The sequence below is a fragment of the Moschus berezovskii genome, chromosome 11 (genome assembly GCF_049115385.1).
Source record: "Moschus berezovskii isolate FMDL1 chromosome 11, NW_MosBer_1.0, whole genome shotgun sequence".
NCBI classification, from domain to species: Eukaryota; Metazoa; Chordata; class Mammalia; order Artiodactyla; family Moschidae; genus Moschus; species Moschus berezovskii.
Window position 1 is genome coordinate 86697593 of NC_142470.1, and position 18716 is coordinate 86716308.

Here is an 18716-nt window from a genome sequence, read left to right on the forward strand (position 1 = left end):
ACCAATCCTATTTAACCTCAGTTACCTCCTAGAAGCCCTATGTGCAAACACAAGCACATTGGGGGTTAGAGTTTCAACCTGCGAATTTTCAGTGGACACAGGTCAATTCATAGCAGGAGCTGATTAAAAAAAATAATAACTTTGAAAAATGTTTACAGAGACAGTAGACATATCCTGTGGTTTAATGTTATAAATTAGTAACTGGTAGCTGCTAGAATTATTACTGTAACTACAAAGAGTCTTACTATATGGTTGATTAAATTTCATCTGATATGTTTCAAGTAAGCAAATCCTTTGGGTACAATTTTTTTTTTCTTTTTTTACAGTTGTATTTTTAAGGAGAGAATATTTTCCCTTCTGTATTTATTGATGTTAGTTCTTTGAGAGAGGAGAGGGAGTTTGTTTTTTGCTTTTTTAAATAAGGATGCAGTTTCCTGGTAGAGTGACAAAAACACCTGAGAAGATGGAACATTGGAACCACTGTGTGACCTTGGGCTGGGTCACTTAACCTCTCTGGGCCTCAGTCTCCTCAGCTGAGAATTTATGCTCAATAATGTTTTAATCTTAGTTCAGTCCTGAGTTGTAATGAATCTCAGTTTCAATCAAGTAATTTCTGCCATTAGTTTCATAGAGCATGGAAATAAAAAAAGCATGAAGCTTTTGATGAGCTTCATCGGAGATATTTCCTATCTAATAGTAGTAAAAATGAAGCTTATATCATGATATATTTTTATATCATTTTACTATCTTTTAACCAATTGTTGCTTGTGTTTTTATATTAATTACCTTTCAATTGATGTAAATTGGAATTTATAGCTGTCTTTTCCAGTTTTTAATTACTAAATATTATTTGGAAACAAGAAAGCATATAAACTCAGTTACTTCTCAGTAATACTTCATTCAGCATAATGTGATTATTTCACAGAATATTTTGGAAAATACTCATCTTAGAAAAAGAAACCTGTATATATATATATATATATATAACCAGCTCTCCAACAAATGCTAAAGGATCTTCTATAGACAGGAAACACAGAAAGAGTGTATAAACTTGAACCCAAAGCAACAAAGAAAATGGCTACGGGATCGTACTTATCAATAATTACCTTAAACGTAAATGGGTTGAAATTTTCAAAAAGGCTAGGAAACAATTCTCATAGCCATCAATAGTTCAGTGTTGGGTTCATGAATAGTTTTTAAAGTTTGGGACAAACTGTAGTATTTGCTATTTGAAGTACTATTTGTAATTGGCATATTACGATGTAACATTGGTCTTCATTTCCAACTTAAAACGCCTAAAAATGCCTAACAGGTTTTTAGATTTGTGAATTTTAGTTGAAATGTATTTTACGATTACATTTGAAATATTTCAGAGAACTTATTCACTGTACATTTAATTTATTTTATTTATAAAAGTTATGAACTGTAGAAAGTTTTACTTGTTGGGTCAAATGCTTGTTGCTTCAAATGCTTGTTGCATTTGAAGTGCTAGTTACAAGAAAATCAAATACCTTCAATGTATAAATGCTATTAAGTTTTTAAAGGACTCTGGAGTATAAGTAAGTTTGTTTAAAGAAATTTAGTCTATTCAACCTGAATCAGCTCTGTCAAACATTAATTAAAAGCCTCATTTAAAAAAAAATAAATAAATAAATAAATAATGGTGGTGGGAGGGAGGGTTGGGAAGCTGGCTGGAGGTGGAGGTGGTGAAGTTTATAAATATAATTAAAAATGAAGTTGCATTTCCATTTTCCAAATCCACCCATCCACCAGCGTACTGTGTCACTAGTCATTATGTACGATTTTACTTTGCGACAGAAACCATTACATTTAAAAATTCATTACAGCAAGGTGAGTTAGACACATGATGGATGCAGCTTTAATTCTGCCATATATTATTACAGTTAAAATGTAAATGATGAAAAATATTTTGTGCTTATCAGCATTTATGTGGAAATGTGTTTTACAGTGATATATGATGTTATATTTCTATTATTGTGATTTAAAAAAAAGCAATACAAAAAGACGAAGTATTTATTAAAACATGAAAAAAGAAATAAATGGTTTTGCAGCACTGAAGAGATTATAGAAAGTAAATAAGCTAGATCAGACCTGTTTTATGTAGTAATTTTATAGTTTATTTTAATTATTTCAGTTGTAAAATATTGTTATACTGTTAATTAGTTCTGATTGTTCATATTAAACTATTGTAATGCAAAAAAATAAATAAATAAATAAAATTTTAAAAAAAAAGAAAAAGAAACCTGTATATATAATCATCTATATTTTTGAAAAATGAATCATATTTTAATAATGATTTATTTGAAAAATGAAGAGTTCTGATTCTAAGTGTTTATGTTTTTATAGTTCAACCATGAAAGCCAAAGTTCCACCTCCTTTGCCACCAAAGGTAAGGAGATTTGTTTTTCAGTGTGAATTGTGTATGTGTATGTTATTGTTCTGCCACTTTAATACTGTATTAGTACTTACTCTAGCTTGTTTTCACTTGGGATTCACAAAGAAAAATTTTGAAGTTACTAATCATGATATAAGTAGATGATTGTAATTGTTTTTGTCTTTTTTTTTCCAAGTTATTATTTGATGTTAATTCTAAATAATAAGTTCTAGAAATTCATAAATAAAAATTATTATTTCACTTGGATTAGAAAACTCATGTATTTAATAAGATTTTCTCTCCCCTAAATCTGTAATCTACAAGTAACTGATTTCCTGAGAATGGGTAAAAAAGATAGTGACTTACCATTACAGATATTTAATTTTCATAAGATACTTTGAAATAAAAAATACAAAATAGGACAATAATTTAAAAATAAAATTTTAGCAACAAAATCTTTTTGTCAAACAAAACAAAGCATCATTAGACAATTCCCTGGTGATCCTATGGCTAGGACTTGGCACATTCCTTGCAAAGGCCCAGGTTCAATCCCTGGTGAGGGAACTAAGATCCCACAAGCTGTGTGGCATGACCAAAAAAAAAAAAAAGGGAATCATAAATAATAAAAGTAATACCAACTGGTTCATATGCATAGCAAATTTTAACTATAAAATTAACTGTTTATAAAATGAGTTGTTATTAGGTTTGAAATCAGGAGTTATAAATGAGAATTGGAGTCCAACCAGTCTAGATATCCAATGTACTACTATATTTTGTTTTCATTTTATACTTTTAAAAAAATCATGATGCACACACATAAGTAATATTGTTCTTTTTTGTTTAGTTTTACGTTAGAAATATAGAGATCTGAATTTCAAAGAGATAAATACAGCTCAGTCTCCCTAATAAGAGACACATTATAAAAATTTATAAATTCTGCAAACCTTTGGCTGACTGGAGGTTTTTCCATTGTCTACACAGAAAATCTCTCCGGTATCCTATATTGCTGAGTTTGTGTTCTCTGATTTAATAAAATTTTAATCACCATCTTCTGTTGCGCATCTGGAAGATTAAGCATTAACGTTAAAGACCTTGAGTCATCTGAAAGAGACAGTTTAGAGATTAGCCTTGAAAGGAATTGAACTTTGATTAGCCTGAATGTTTAAAATAAAAAGAGACTCATTTAAATTGGTGCTCATAAAGACCAGAATATTTTTATTTGGCAAATTTAAGTGCGTAGGCTTGTGAGGAATTAATAGAAAGAGTAGAACAATGTCTTTTTTCTTGAGAAAACATTTCTGTGTACGTTTTTAGGATATATATTAAGATTATCTGAGTCAGATAGTTGAATATGCTTGAAACTCAACTATTAAACACAGTTTGAAAACTTCTGATATATAATAATATTTACTTGAGGGAAGATACTTAATATTTCTCATGTTTAATGAAACGAGTGATTTCTTGTTCAGTCATTGTTCTCCTTTTCTGTATTGTTTCAGCCTAAGTCCATATTCATACCACAGGAAACTCATTCTACCGAGGATGACCATCAGGGAACAATCAAGAGGTGTCCCACTTCAGAGAGCCCAGCAAAGCCATCGCAAGTACCTCCTAGGCCACCGCCTCCCCGGTTACCGCCTCAGAAGCCGGTGGCTTTAGGTAATGAGGAAGAGGGGGCGAAATAAGAGTGTTGCCAGGTTTTCGTAACGTGTGGAGAAAAGTAGAAGGACTTCTTTTAAGAGATGACTTGAAATTCCTTTGAATTCCTTTGAGGAGAAGAGAAGGAAGCAGTGGCTCTAGAGATGAAGTTTGCTTTTTGCCTCATAATTTGAAGTGTTTTTATGATAGGATTACCTATGACCCAGGCTGAGATATTTTGCCCCTTCCTTCTCATTTCATGTCTAGCTTTCCCTCTTTTGGAGAATTGTTTGTGCTGAGTTTGTCATTTATCTATAGAGTGTGGCAACAAAAGAAATTAAACTCTGAAGAAACAATGAAAATCTATTTTGGTCCTAGGCTACTACAGTTTGAGAAAAAGGAGAGGATGCCTTGTCTAATTCTTTTGTTTTACTTCGTTTAATCATTTTTAGAAAAATTATTGTCAGTGTTTGCTAGGTATTTGCCTCCAAATTAATCCTCAAAGGTGCTGTTTTAATACTGTGAAGTGTCATGTTTATGCAAAAGAAGCAGTTAAAAAAAAGAGTGGTAATGCTCCTTGGATAACAAATTATAAATTGCCCTTTCCTGAAAGTAGTTATGTATTCAGTACTTTTTTCTTTTTAGCACAAATATATGTACTTAGATACAACCTGAATTTTAATTTGCCTATATGAAAAAAATAGAGGTAAAACTAGAACATATATATGATTGTTACACTACTAAATATTCTGATTGGATAATCCCAAATGAAGGCTGAAACTGTCTCAGAAATAATATATTTTTTTTCCTACTTGATAGTTTTCTGAATGAAAATTTTCATGGAAATTAATCCTTTTTTTTTTTTAATATATTTAAACATATCTTATTGAAGGAAATGGGGTGAGTTCCTTCCAGCTAAATGGTGAACGAGATGGTTCATTATATCAACAACAGAATGAATATAGAGGCACTAACCTTTCAAGGAAAGAAAAGAAAGATGTACCAGTAGGTATTTATGTTCATAAATTCTACTTGTATTTGTTTCCTTTTTGACTATTAACTTAGTTTTGCAATTTTAATTAATGAAACAATAGCAATTATATATTTTATAATTAGTATAGTTATATTTTAGTATGTTAATAGGTTGTTTAAATCTTGAAAAAAATGACTTTGCTGTGGTAAACATAAATGAAGGCTTTCTACTCTTCAAATTATTTAGGCCAATTGATTATGTTGCATATTATAAAATGTGGCCTTATACATACTGGTAAACACTTAATATTTTTGTGATTGTTGAGAAATTATTCTCATCGATGAAAATGATTCTTGTACGCTCCTTTTATGGTCTCAAGAATTTATGGAAGGAAAGCCATACCTTCTACCTCAGGACAAATTTCTGCCATAATTTGTGATGTTACTACTTTTACCAAAGAAAATAGCTAACAAGGAAGAAAAATTAAGGTTATTTCTAGTAGATATACCACTTCAGGAAAGATGAAATTAGCCTTAGCAACTGTTCCTATTAGAAAAATTAGATAAAACACTGTGACATAACTACAAGAACATCGATAGAATTTATCAAGGAGGTTAAGAATTTGTGAAGAATTTACACTTAATCATCAGAAGACATTCTATGATGTCCATCATCATAGAACTTAATAACAAAAAAAGCCTTAAAACTCCCAATTCAGTAGATGTCACCAAGATCATAAGTCAGTATTTTGGGGGAGTCTTTCGTGTATACTAATTTTTGTTATTCTTCTAGAAGTTCATAGACCATTTAATATGTTTATGTGCATATAGCTATAATAAATGTATGCTAAACACATTGCTAGAGGTTTTTGTACTGTATCTGTTATTTTATAAGATTTCACTATAGAATGTGAACCATTTTTATGGTTCATTTGAAGCATTTGACTGGGGTTATACATTGTAATTTGTGAAACTTAGGACATTTTTAACAAAAGTGAAGTGTCTTTTAGAAATCATAGGGTTTATGTAGTCTCTCCAACTACCTTTTTCATTTTATCAGCTTAAATTTTCACAATCCTTCTAATGTAGTTTAAAAATTCAGCTTAATGACTATAACAGTATAATGCTTTTGAGAAATGAGTACTTTTTTTAATTTATATATTTTAAATTCACTTTTTCTATTACCTTATTAGGATAAGGAACTAGTAGTTAAACTAACCGTCTCAGTAATTTTGAAATAAATATGTCATGACTGTATCATAGGATAAGCAGTATCCATGGTATATTGAAATGTGATTACAGTTTGTGCAGCTTCTTGAAATTATACAGCCACTTCTTGAAATTATTTACAACCACTTCTGTCAGTACTTAAATTAAATCCGACAGTTATAACATTTAGAGCTCCCTAATTAAAAATGTTTTCCTAAAATAGATGATATATGATAATTCAGGGACATCTATATAAAATTATGTACATAAATTATTTGCAGAATGAAAAAAAATTATCAGAAATTGATGGCAGTATGTACATCCTCATAAACATATCTCCAAAGTAAAATTTCATACTCTTAATTTTAGAAATGTCTAAAAGTTACTCATATGAATAGTACTGTACAGAATATTTCATTCGTATCATGTGTATGAAATCAGTTAACAGTAGCTTTAAAATTTTTATCTCATTTAAATAATTCTGATTTATATTAAACTGAGAAAAATTTATAATGTCATTCCTTAAAATGCTGTTATTAAGATTAAAAGAAGCTAGACTATCAGAAAGCTTATGTTTAAATTATAATCTCTCCCAAGGAGATTCTTTCTCCAGGGATAAATCACAAAATTGAAAATAATTTATTCTCCAGGAGTAAATCATATACCCCAGGAATGTAGCCCCTTGACAAAATATCAGGAACTCTTGAGGATATTGTCATAGATGAGTGATGTGATTGTTTTTGCTCTCCTTACGTTATCATTATACTCTTACCAATGATTCACGCATTTGATACCATCAGAGTTTAAAACTTCAATGGACAAAGCACTTGGTAAATGAGGTTAAAAATCTACAGATTAGGAGAAAACATTTGTAATATATAGCAGATAAAGTATTTAAGTCTAATTTATATAAAGAGCTCCAAAAAATAAATAACTCAGTTTAAAAAAAAAAAAGCGAGGCAGGGAAGGGAGAATTCACAGAAGAGGAAATACAGTTAGCCAGTAAACATTTCTTTAAAAAGGTTCTCAACCTTCCTCACTATCAGAGGCATGCAAGTTAATGAGAAACAAAGGGGAAGACTTTTTACTCCTGTAAAAACTGTTATGATTTTGATAACATCTGTGAGACTGAAGAACCAAGACTCGTACATTGCTGATGGGAGTGATACAAAATGGGCACTTGCAAAGGCAGTTTAGCAGTCAGTAATGGGGTCGCGGAGAGTCGGACACGACTGAGCGACTGAACTGAACTGAACTGAACTGAACCACTAAAATGCAAAAGCTACAGACCCCGTGTTCCAGTGTTTTCACTTCTCACAGCATATTCTTTAAAAAAAAAAAATTCACACATTGTGTAGTAAAGTATATGTTAGGGTCATGATTTCCACATTGTTGTTGTAGTAAAAAATGGAATATAATCTAAATATCCAATAACAGGAAGTAGTTAAAGTTTGTTATATTCATACTGTGCTGCAGTTAAAGCCAATGGCAAACAGGTCTGAAAGGATACACAAATACGTGAGTATTTTGTAATATAATATAATTGCCTAGAGAAAGATTTGGAAGGGCACACAATAAACCATTTGGGGGGGCAGGTTCGAGGAATAAGTGGACTGTGAAAGGATTATAGGGATCTTCAGTATTATCTATAATGTTTTATTTGACAAAGAAATGTATTTGTGTATTTTTTTGAGACAACACATGAGTTTGAAATAACTGTTGATATACCAAAGAAGAAGAAGTATAATCATGCATGTGTTCTTTTTCTAGAAGCCTATTAGTAATGGCCTACCCCCAACACCTAAAGTGCATGTAAGTATAAATATCAAATAGGCTAAGTTTTCAAACTGAATACAGTGACATGTAATTTCTTGAGTACATGCCTTTGGTTGGATTTTTTTGCCTGTTTGAAAGAACCTCCATTATATTGAAAAAAATCTTAAAAGTTGCTAACTTAAATACTAACTGATTATATTTGAAAAGTATAGCTTTTCAAAAGAATTATGATATATTATATATTTTATAGCTTCTTTATTTGAAAATTACTAATGCTTTTGCACATATTTTTGAAGGATCGTGAAAAATGCACAGTTGCCAAAAACAGAATTTTAGAACTAGAAGGAGCATTGAAGAAACATCTGGTCCTAACTTTATTTTGTCCATGGGTAAAACTGAGACCCTTTGGATCCAGTTTGGGTCCAGAATCCTGTTTGCTTAAAAACATGGAGAACTCATGGCTCCTGACTCCTTTTCTCTCCAGTCCCCAAGTTGGGGAAGGAGCGTTCCGCTCCTTTGGGAGCTGACCCAGTGGAAGCATGGGGTCACAGAATTGGACACGACTGAGTGACTATCACTCACTCACTCAAAACTGAGAACCAAAGATGTTAGTCACCAAAATCACAAACCGCCACCCAGCTCTAATCAGAACTAAAACTAGACCTTTGATGTGTCCTATATTATAGTCCATGCTGTTTTTTTCAGAATTAAAATTATATTGTGCTCAGTTGTGTCAGACTTTTTGCAACCCCATGGACTGTAGCCCGCCAGGCTCCTCTGTCCGTGGAATTCTCCAGGCAAGAATACTGGAGTGGGTTACCATTTCCTTATCCAGGGGATTTTCCCAACCCAGGGATCAAACCCATGGCTCCTGCATTGGCAGGTGGATTCTTTATCACTGAGCCACCAGGGAACCCCTTAAAATTATATTCCATTCCGTTCCATCGCTCAGTCGTGTCCGACTCTTTGCGACCCCGTGGACTGTAGCCTACCAGGCTTCTCCGTCCATGGGATTCTCCAGGCAAGAATACTGGAGTGGGTTACCGTTTTCTTCTCCAGGGGATCTTCCCGACCCAGGGATCGAAACCGGGTCTCCCGCATTGGAGGCAGATGCTTTAACCTCTGAGCCACCAGGGATATAAATTATATTAACTCAGTTTAATTTTAGTTAAATATGGATAGAACTGCATTTTGCTGATCTCAGTCTATAGCCTGAAACTTCATATAACACTAGTTTAGACAGTGTCCATAGTTTTTCTAGTTTGTAACCTCTCAAGTCTACTTTTTAGCCCTTTTACTTTTTAACTCTAGTATTAGTATAAAAATCTGAGTAATTATACCTCATCTTACAGAAAGAAGTTTTGAGTGTAAAGAGCTTCCAGGTCTAGGAGATACATATGTATGATAGGGGTGAGATTTATTATTGGGCTACAGGATGAAACTCCTTTATCAGGTATGCAGTTGACAGGGAAGAGCTGATAACTGTGGACCAACTGTACAAGTTAGCTTTAGGTTGGGACTGGTTTGATTGTTTTGTACCTCATTCTGTCATTTAGATTTTTAGGGGTTTAGCAGTACCTTAGCATAGGAATTTGATGTACCTATCTTAAAGGATAGTTATCAGGATTAGTTAAGTGATAGAATTTCTGCCCTACACCATAGAAATATTTCTTGTTGGTCTTCTGCCACACAGCGGTATTGCCAGGCTGTTGTTCTTTTTGAAGAACTAAAATCTTAAAAATACTGGTTGCTAGGTTTCTATGCATAAAAAGGAAATTTTAAGATCAAATATTTTGATTATTTTGTGTTAATATTTTAAATCCACTGTAGTCAACAATAATCACTCATTGTATTGTCTCTGTTTGTGAAGAAGATATTCCTGCTGTAAAGTGATGCACAGTAGAATTCCCTGGTGGTCCACTGTAGGACAAGGTGCTTTCACCCCCGTGGGCCTAGGTTTGATCCCTGGTTGGGAAACTAAGATCTCACAAGCTCTATGGCATGTCCAGAAGAAAAAAGAAATGAGCCACAGTGCTGTTGTTCTGATCAAATGCTTCTGTATCCTTTTTCCCCTCCAAGTTATTTATTCTAACCAAAACAGTCATTTCAAAATTAACATCTTACTCTTTGAAGATCAAAAAACATTCAAATGAGTGATATTATATTTCATTATAAGATATTTATTATCTGAAAAGTTTGTAAATGAGCTTGATAAATATTAACTTCAAAGAATAAAGCTTTTTGTTGACTTCTTCCAGGGAGAATAATCAGATTGCTCAATTTTTTTTTTGTAAAGTGCATCTCTCTGTTTTGAGATTAAAGTCCATATATGAGTTTGAGATCAACTGTACCTCTTCCACTTTGTAATATGAAATTCAGTGATTAATACTATTTTTAGGCTCATGAAGCCAAGTAAGAAAATTTTCACCTTTGTAGAGAGATTATGGTTTTCCTTATCAAAGAATATTGTATTAGTCTTAATGTGGGATATGCAAGTAATACTTCTATAAGCAAATTATTGTGCAGAATTAATTGCTGTTACTGCTTTGTTTATTTGAGAAGATAGGAAGAATAAAGTGACTTTTAAGTAAAATCATATCTAACAGTCCCTGTCCCTGGAACCGCCTTGATATCACTGTAAGGCAAATGGCTAGGACTTGATAGATTCATTTAGTTATTTTTTGTTTTTCCAGATGGGTGCCTGTTTTTCAAAGGTTTTTAATGGATGTCCCTTGAAAATTCACTGTGCAACATCATGGATAAATCCAGACACAAGAGGTAGTACTATATGTTTTTATCTTTCTGATTGCTTGGTGTTTTCATGAGGCTAGAACAGCACTCAGTTTTAATCACTTTATGCATATCTTTCTGAAAAATAAATTTATTATAATTAAAAAAACATTCAATGTAAATATGTTTCTTTGTGTTATTAGCAGTGTTTGAGGTGACACATGATATTAAAATTTTACTATATAGTCACCATGAGAAGACAGTGGCAACCCACTCCAGTACTCTTGCGTGGAAAATCCCATGGACGGAGGAGCCTGGTAGGCTGCAGTCTGTGGGGTCACGAAGAGTCGGACACGACTGAGCGACTTCACTTTCACTTTCCACTTTCATGCATTGGAGAAGGAAATGGCAACCCACTCCAGTGTTCTTGCCTGGAGAATCCCAGGGACGGGGGAGCCTGGTGGGCTGCCGTCTATGGGGTCGCACAGAGTCGGACACAACTGAAGCGACTTAGCAGCAGCACCACGATATCAGTATATTGAAACCGTACAGTCTGTGCCATCTGTCTGTATAAAGATGTACATACATACACATGTACACACATATGCACATGCTCGCTGTCTGTTACACACACACACACACACAGATACACTAAATCTTTTAAATAGCCAAGATGTGGGTACATTTATTTCACAGGTAAGAAAGCAGCACTCAAAGTGGCTCCTTGTTTCACAGTCAGTCAGTAGTGGAGCTGCAGTTTGAACCCAGTTCAGTCCTGTCTGAGCACAAAGTTTACGCCTTTAATCTCCCAGTTCAGTTCAGTTCAATTCAGTCGCTCAGTCGTGTCTGACTCTCCGCAACCCCATGAGTCACAGCACGCCAGGCCTCCCTGTCCATCACCAACTCTCTGAGTTCACTCAAACTCATGTCCATCGAGTCGGTGATGCCATCCAGCCACCTCATTCTCTGTCATCCCCTTCTCCTCCCACCCCCAACCTTTCCCAGCATCAGAGTCTTTTCCAGTGAGTCAACTCTTCGCATGAGGTGGCCAAAGTATTGGAGCTTCCTAAATACTGGGCAGTTGAGGAATGCTCTTGACATTCTAAGTTGTTCGTAGGATGCTTCAGCTTAGTCTGGAGTTCTTCACCTACTTTTTGATATGATCGTAAAATGTGATCGAACAGGACCATGACCAGACTTGTAACATCTTCTAGAAGATACTGAACACCCTCGCAGCTTTCCAAGTTTAGTTAACTTTTTAAAGAGGCAGTACTTAGATCTTGGTTTTTTGATGCTATGCTTATAACAGACCATCTGCAATAATATCTTTAGTTTTCATCAACTGTTCTTGATATTCTGTGTGTCATTTGCACAGGATCCTCTCCAAGAGGGAATTTAGAAAAGGAGTTGCAGATTCTCTATCAGTCCTTAGCACCCTCCAGTAAATGACGAGTCCTAACATGCTGTTCTTCAGAACCTGTTTTCCTAAAAGTTTTCTTCACTGCTTTGAGGCTGATATTTGCATATAAATCAATTCTTTGAGCTAGAGTTTCCAACTACTTACTTGCATTAAAATAAGAAATACTGCTTTATAGACTATAGCAATTCTTTTTTCATATGTTAATGCATATATATACACATACACTAAATGTTAGATTATATAAGTCTTTTGTAAAAGAATTTTATACATCAAAATCAGTGGATTATTTTTGTCATTTCAGATCAGTACTTGATATTTGGTGCCGAAGAGGGGATTTATACCTTGAATCTCAATGAACTTCATGAAACATCAATGGAACAGGTACGTTATTCTGTGTTTCTCCCTCTTTAAAAAAAAAAATTGTTAATTTATTATACATAGACACTAAATAAGCAGTAAGTTTCAGTGCAGTGATTTGCTGCTGTCTCTTGTTTAGAAAACCTTCCTAGAGCATGTCCTATTTACTCGGTGCTGGAGATGTACTAAAATTTTCCACAGTTTGTTGTGATCCACACGGTGGTCATTCACAGGAGTAGTGTTCACTTTCAAATGGCTCATGATCTAACAGAGGAAATAGACCTGTAAACCAGTAACTGCAACATATTGAACTTCCAGTTAGATGTCACACTAGGAGTGAGTACAAAGTGTAACCCCCAGACGTGTTCATCACTAGCACCACCTATGGAAAGAGGAGGAGAGACATTTAAGATGGACCGTAAATGATGATGGATAGAAGGCTGACGGACAGACAAGAGAAACAAATTGCGCGGCACAAATAGGGAACTGTGAATGGTCAGTTCAGTTGGAGTACAGAATGAGGATAGAATGATAACAGTAAATGAAGGTGGATGAGTAAGCAGGTGCCAGGCCGCAAGCTTTGTATACCATGCTGACAATCAGTAATGAATTATGTATATATGTCCTTTACGACTTACAGGTTTTCAGCGTTTTCTCTCAGCCTTTTTCCCTCCATACCTGGTGTTTCCATACTCTTACGTTTTACGACACCGTGATCTTTTTTCCTGTCTTCTGCTCCAGAAGCCAGGCATGTCCATACGCCCAGATAACACCATTTTTTGGAAGTACACAGGAGGGTTTAATTATTTAAAACTCAAGAACCAAAATAAAGGAACAGACATTGTTTGAAAATATCCTTTTCCTTGTGTAGTTTGAGATTACATAGTCTGTACCATAAGGAGAATAGAGCTAATCATATGATGTAGGAACTTGGGTAATGAAATTGCACTAATTTATTTTTCTTCCGTATAAATATGTATTTGTAGCATCTTGTTTTAAATGCCTTATAAAATGAGTTTCTATTAAAAATAAATTTCTTTTTAAAAACTGGCCTAATGATATGACAGCTACATGGTTAATATGTAAATGTTTATACACTGCTGTTATCTATTATCCTCTGTAAACTTTGTGCTTTTTTTTTTATCAGCTATTTCCCCGAAGGTGTACGTGGTTGTATGTAATGAACAATTGCTTACTGTCAATATCTGGTAAGTCTTTTAGTTTTTAAATACCTTGCAGTTGTTGTTCCTACTTATGTTATCAACTTTTGTGACATATTTATTTTTCTCTACAGGTAAAGCTTCTCAGCTTTATTCTCATAATTTACCAGGGCTTTTTGATTATGCAAGACAAATGCAAAAGTTACCTGTTTCTATTCCAGCACACAAACTTCCTGACAGAATACTGCCGAGGTAACTGTACATTTAATTATGTTTTCATCCTTAGAGATAATATGTGAATTCATTCATAAAAAAAATACATATATTACAGAAAGTGAAAAAAGCTCTCAGCTTGGGTTTGTAGAAATCGTGTGTAATGAAAAAAACTGTAAAAAGTAACATTTTCACAAGTGTCTATCATATTCTAAAGTTTTCTACTTTATACTTTTCCGCTTATATCAACCATTTTCTTTCTAAACTGTTAGTTTTTCTACAACGTTAAAACTAATGTTTTTTCCCTCTAGTTTGCTTGTAATTTTATATCACATGTAGTGCTTTTGACTTATTTGTGTCAATTTGAATGAATTGAATTTTTTTCAAAGTAGTTTCTAAACTTAGAAAATTTAAATGATGTTTATTAATCGAAGAATTTTATAAGAAGATACTACTTAGAAATTTAAGTGTTTTGTTTTTCTACTTACAGGGATTTTAAATTATGTTTGCTCTTCTGTTTAGTCATTATTATTATTTTGGTTATTATTATATTGGACCTTATTTGTTGAGTAAAAGTCTTCTGAGTCTGGTATAAATAGTACTTTACAATACTTTTGTAATGTAACCATTCTTCCTTTACAGTATTAGTTGTAAAGCAACTAATATAGAACCTTAACTTTTAAGTAAAAATTTGTCGTTAGTTGCTGAGTTTACAGTATAGCTAAGATTTGCCACTTTGTACACAAAAGCTTTTTAAAAATTAACTTTTCAATGAAAATCATTTTAAAATATACTGCAAGCTTTTCCATCTTCTTAAAATAGACTACATTGAGTTTAACTGGATCTTTTTATGATGAATTAGTTATGATTATGAACTTCATTTATTATGTTTGTACTGTAGTATCTGTCGTTGAACTTAAGGGTATCAGGAAGTTTCTTTTTTCCTATATAGTTTATGTGCCCCATTTTTTTCTCCCAGCTGCCATTTTCTGCTGTTGTTTCTCTGCCTACTTAGAGTATGACTCCATTCTGCTTTCTAACTTGATAAATCTTAAATTCCTGTGGACATGGAAACTGACCACCAAGCTTTAAAATCATATAGAGCTCCTGAACAATGGAAGGCACATAAACTTTATAATGTATTAACATTTTGATACCATTTTTATCAGAATAGAGTCCTATTCTTTTCCCAGTTTGTGGCTTGTCTTTTTACTTTCTCAGCTCTGTCTTTTGGTAAACTAAAGTTAATAACTTACTAAATAATTGAATGCCACTCATAGTTTGAGGTGCTAGGGATATATCAGTGAAAAAACAAATCAATCTAAGTTTATGGTTATTTTCCTGTATAATCTATTTTTGCATTTTTAAAGTAATCCTGTGGTCATATTCTTCAAAAATCTATATATTTTATAGTTTCGTTTTTCATACTTAAATTCTTTATCCATTTGGAATTGATTAGAGGGGGGTTGAGAAAGGTATCCAGTTTATTATTCTTAATAGATGACCCATTATGTCTGGACCAGATTTTAAACAACTCATCTTTTCTCCACTGTTCTATAACAGTAGTATTTTCATATACTGACTTCACCTACATGTATTATATATTCATTTCCATTTAGGAAATTTGCTGTATCAGCAAAAATTCCTGAAACCAAGTGGTGTCAGAAGTGTTGTGTTGGTAAGTAAACCATCCAAAATCACGCAGCTCTCCTGCTTTGCAAAGTAGATAAGAGGATGCTGTGAGGTTCATTTTTCAATCTAGTGTAAAACCATAGTACTCCAGGACATCCTGCCAGTAATAGTTTACTTTTCTTCCCCAAGTAAAATAAATGTATTGGCCGTTCTATTTTCTTATAAACTAAACCTAATGTAGAACTTGGCACACACAGTTGTTTCGCAAATAATTTATTGACTAAATAAATGGGGAATGACTTTATTACAGCACTTTACCATACCCTGTTCTCTAAGGAGCCTGTTACTGATCATTCACCGTTCTGCTTAGTAATGGCTTTCGAGCCTGCATGTATTCACTCAGTATACTTGTTATTTACGCTCATACCTTTAATCCATGAAACTTTATGCTTGTGATGCGCAAGTCATCGTCTCCATAGTTCACATACCACGAGCCTAAAGTCCTCCTCAACCCCCATAACAGTTAGCTGGTTGATTCGTATCTAGGAAAAGCAAAAAATTGTTTTCTTTCCTCCCTTAAAAACCTTGGAGGCAATTCAGTTTTTTTAGTTGTAAACCTACATCTTGATTAATGTCTCCATCTAGTGAGGACCAAAGCAGTACTGCCTCTGAACAGTGCTACCAACAGCACCCCGAATCACCTGCCCCTAAATGTGCTGCAGCTTTGTCCGTGTGGGAACACTTCCCCAAATCTGCTTTAAGCCTTTCTTTGGGATCTTGCTGTCTCAGCTAATCTCTCTGCTACCAAAAGACCTAAAGTTCTTCTGCTACCATAAGACCTAAAGTTCTTCTTCCCATCCCCTGACCCCATAACAACCAGCAGTTTTTGAGCATACAAATAAAAATCCTGGAAGTGATGAGAGTTTTGCACTCCTATCTGAAACAGTATTTCTTTTTCACTCTGCAATCTAATTAACAACTTGAACTGGCCTCCACCTTTCTTTTGTTTGTTTTTGGAGCAGGCAGCTATTACTGTAAAAACTTTGCATTATAAGAAAACTTACATATACTATTTTGCCTTGACAGTGAGAAATCCTTACACAGGCCATAAATACCTATGTGGGGCACTTCAAACTAGCATTGTTCTATTAGAATGGGTTGAACCAATGCAGAAATTTATGTTAATTAAGGTAAGCATGAATGTCAATCTACATCATTTTTAGTATAAAAGCTTATCAGTTTTCCTGTTCTTTCAAGAAAACTTTTTTTTCCAATTAATTCTCAAGGCAATGTAATGACTTTAGATTATATGGCAGAGTGGTGAAAATCTGCCTAATTATTAAAAAAAAAAAACTCCATTGGCCTGATAGAAGTTTTAAAAGAGACTAGATAGATAGTTCAGGGATGTGACAGTGGAAGTCTGAAAAACTGAATCACATACACAGTCTGATATCAAGAACAGGAGGTACTAAGAGAGCAGTGGAGTTTTGTCTGAATATGTTCTCTGGTTGACCTGTTCCTTGTCACAGACGGACAGTCTACAGATTGGCATTTGGCTTAAAAAGACAAGGAATAACCATCATGAAGGGGAAATAATTTGTTTTGAATATCTGCCATCCTATTAATTCACCTAGGCCTTCCCATGGATCATTATTTGTGCCTTTGTGTCTCTAGAGTCTTTTAACAAAAGAATTTTTTAACCGTGCCACATGGCATGGGGATTTTAGTTCCCTGGCCAGGGATCAAACCTGTGCCCCTTGCAGGGAAAGTGTGGAGTCTTACACTACTGGGCTGTCAGGGAGGTCCCTCTAATGACTATTTTTTAAAACATTTACTATTACTCAGCTGTAATTTAAATTTAGAGGAAAAGCTAACTGAAAATGTATGAAGTGCTGGCTCAGTCACTCCAAGGAAATACCAGATGAATTTTTTATGCTGTTTTCCTCACTGTTTTGTATAGATTAAGTATTACTTCATGAGCATTTTCTATCTCCATAGAAATTGGGATCAAAATAATTGGAGTGGATGCTTCCTAAATTATATAATATAGAATTAGGATGTTTAAAGTATTGGCTTCCTGTTATTTAAAATTTTATGAGTGACTCGGGAATCTAGTTTTAATTTTCACATCACTATTTATTAACCTCACAATTAACTAGGACTAAAGAAATGAAATAGAGAGTTTCAAGAATTTACCACCCATTGAAGTCATATTTCCACAAATTCACTGAAACAATGATTCTTTAAACAAAAAGCTGAAAGGGAAAATAACCTTATAAATTGTGCAAAACAGAACTTCTAAACCCAGCCCATTTCTATCCACCTGGTTTTGTTCTAAGTTCCTCTTTGTTCTTATCTGTTTGTCAAAAGCACAGCGTATCCTAGATGGAGTGGAAAAGTGTATATAATTATTTTTGTGCAGCCCTTCCCTACCATGTCTTTATCCTTAGTCTGTTATAGTATGTCCTTTCTAGTCCTTTCTTTCCTAACCTCTATCAAAATGAAAAATAGTTTCATTACATCAGTTGTTCATGAATTTTCTGCGTTACCCGATATGTTAAACTGTTTATCTTAATACATAGTGAAAGATCCTCTCTATTAAAGAAACTTTTTGTATTAAGAACGTACAGGTGCTTGCTTTGATTAATATACTATTAATAAAATTGGAACAATACAGAGATTAGCATGGCCCCTGCACAAGGATGACATGCAAAGTCATGAAGCATTCCATATTTTTGTGATGTAATTATCCTCCAATTAAAAATAAATATACAAAAAAGAGCATGCAAGAGAGAATATATATTTTGAAGGCATGGGAAGCTTAAAAATTACCCATGCATATTTTCTTTTTTCTGGGTACCAGGGAGCTTGACCCTGACTGATGAGGCCTATTGCCAGGATTGTAGGATGTTAGCCTTACATACAGTTCTACATGTAGGCCTCCTTTAAGACTTCTCACTCTTCCACTTTCCTTAAACTCCCTGAGCAACATACCCTTCTTTACTGTCCTTCATCTAAATCCAATTCTCCTTTCTCTGTCTCTGCTTTGAGATTTCTCTTGAGTATATTTTGTTTCTATATTTGATATTATCTCAATTAGTATTTATGATGTTTCTGTACTCCAGGTCTTACCAGATGTATTCAAAAACATTCTTATGTTTTCTGTATTCCTATTCTTCATGACATTTTCTAAGTTTTTGCTTCATTATACTGT

At 33.8% G+C, this 18716-nt stretch overlaps 1 protein-coding gene and 1 pseudogene across 6 annotated transcripts in view; both read left to right on the forward strand.

Annotated features, from left to right (window-relative positions):
• The window catches only part of MAP4K3 (mitogen-activated protein kinase kinase kinase kinase 3), a 188559-nt gene that overhangs the window by 154887 nt on the left and 14956 nt on the right, over positions 1–18716 (forward strand). For all 6 annotated transcript variants that reach the window (XR_008682395.2, XM_055399283.2, XM_055399285.2 and 3 more), the window contains 10 exons: positions 2368–2410; positions 3895–4054; positions 4926–5038; positions 7985–8026; positions 10684–10768; positions 12442–12521; positions 13645–13705; positions 13792–13909; positions 15490–15548; positions 16589–16692. Coding sequence is in view for 5 of the 6 variants with exons in the window: in XM_055399283.2 (XP_055255258.1) it covers positions 2368–2410; positions 3895–4054; positions 4926–5038; positions 7985–8026; positions 10684–10768; positions 12442–12521; positions 13645–13705; positions 13792–13909; positions 15490–15548; positions 16589–16692 (865 nt within the window). In the remaining variant the exon portion in view is untranslated. The remainder of the gene's footprint in view (positions 1–2367; positions 2411–3894; positions 4055–4925; positions 5039–7984; positions 8027–10683; positions 10769–12441; positions 12522–13644; positions 13706–13791; positions 13910–15489; positions 15549–16588; positions 16693–18716) is intronic.
• On the forward strand, positions 18139–18239 carry LOC129540178 (U6 spliceosomal RNA; annotated as a pseudogene).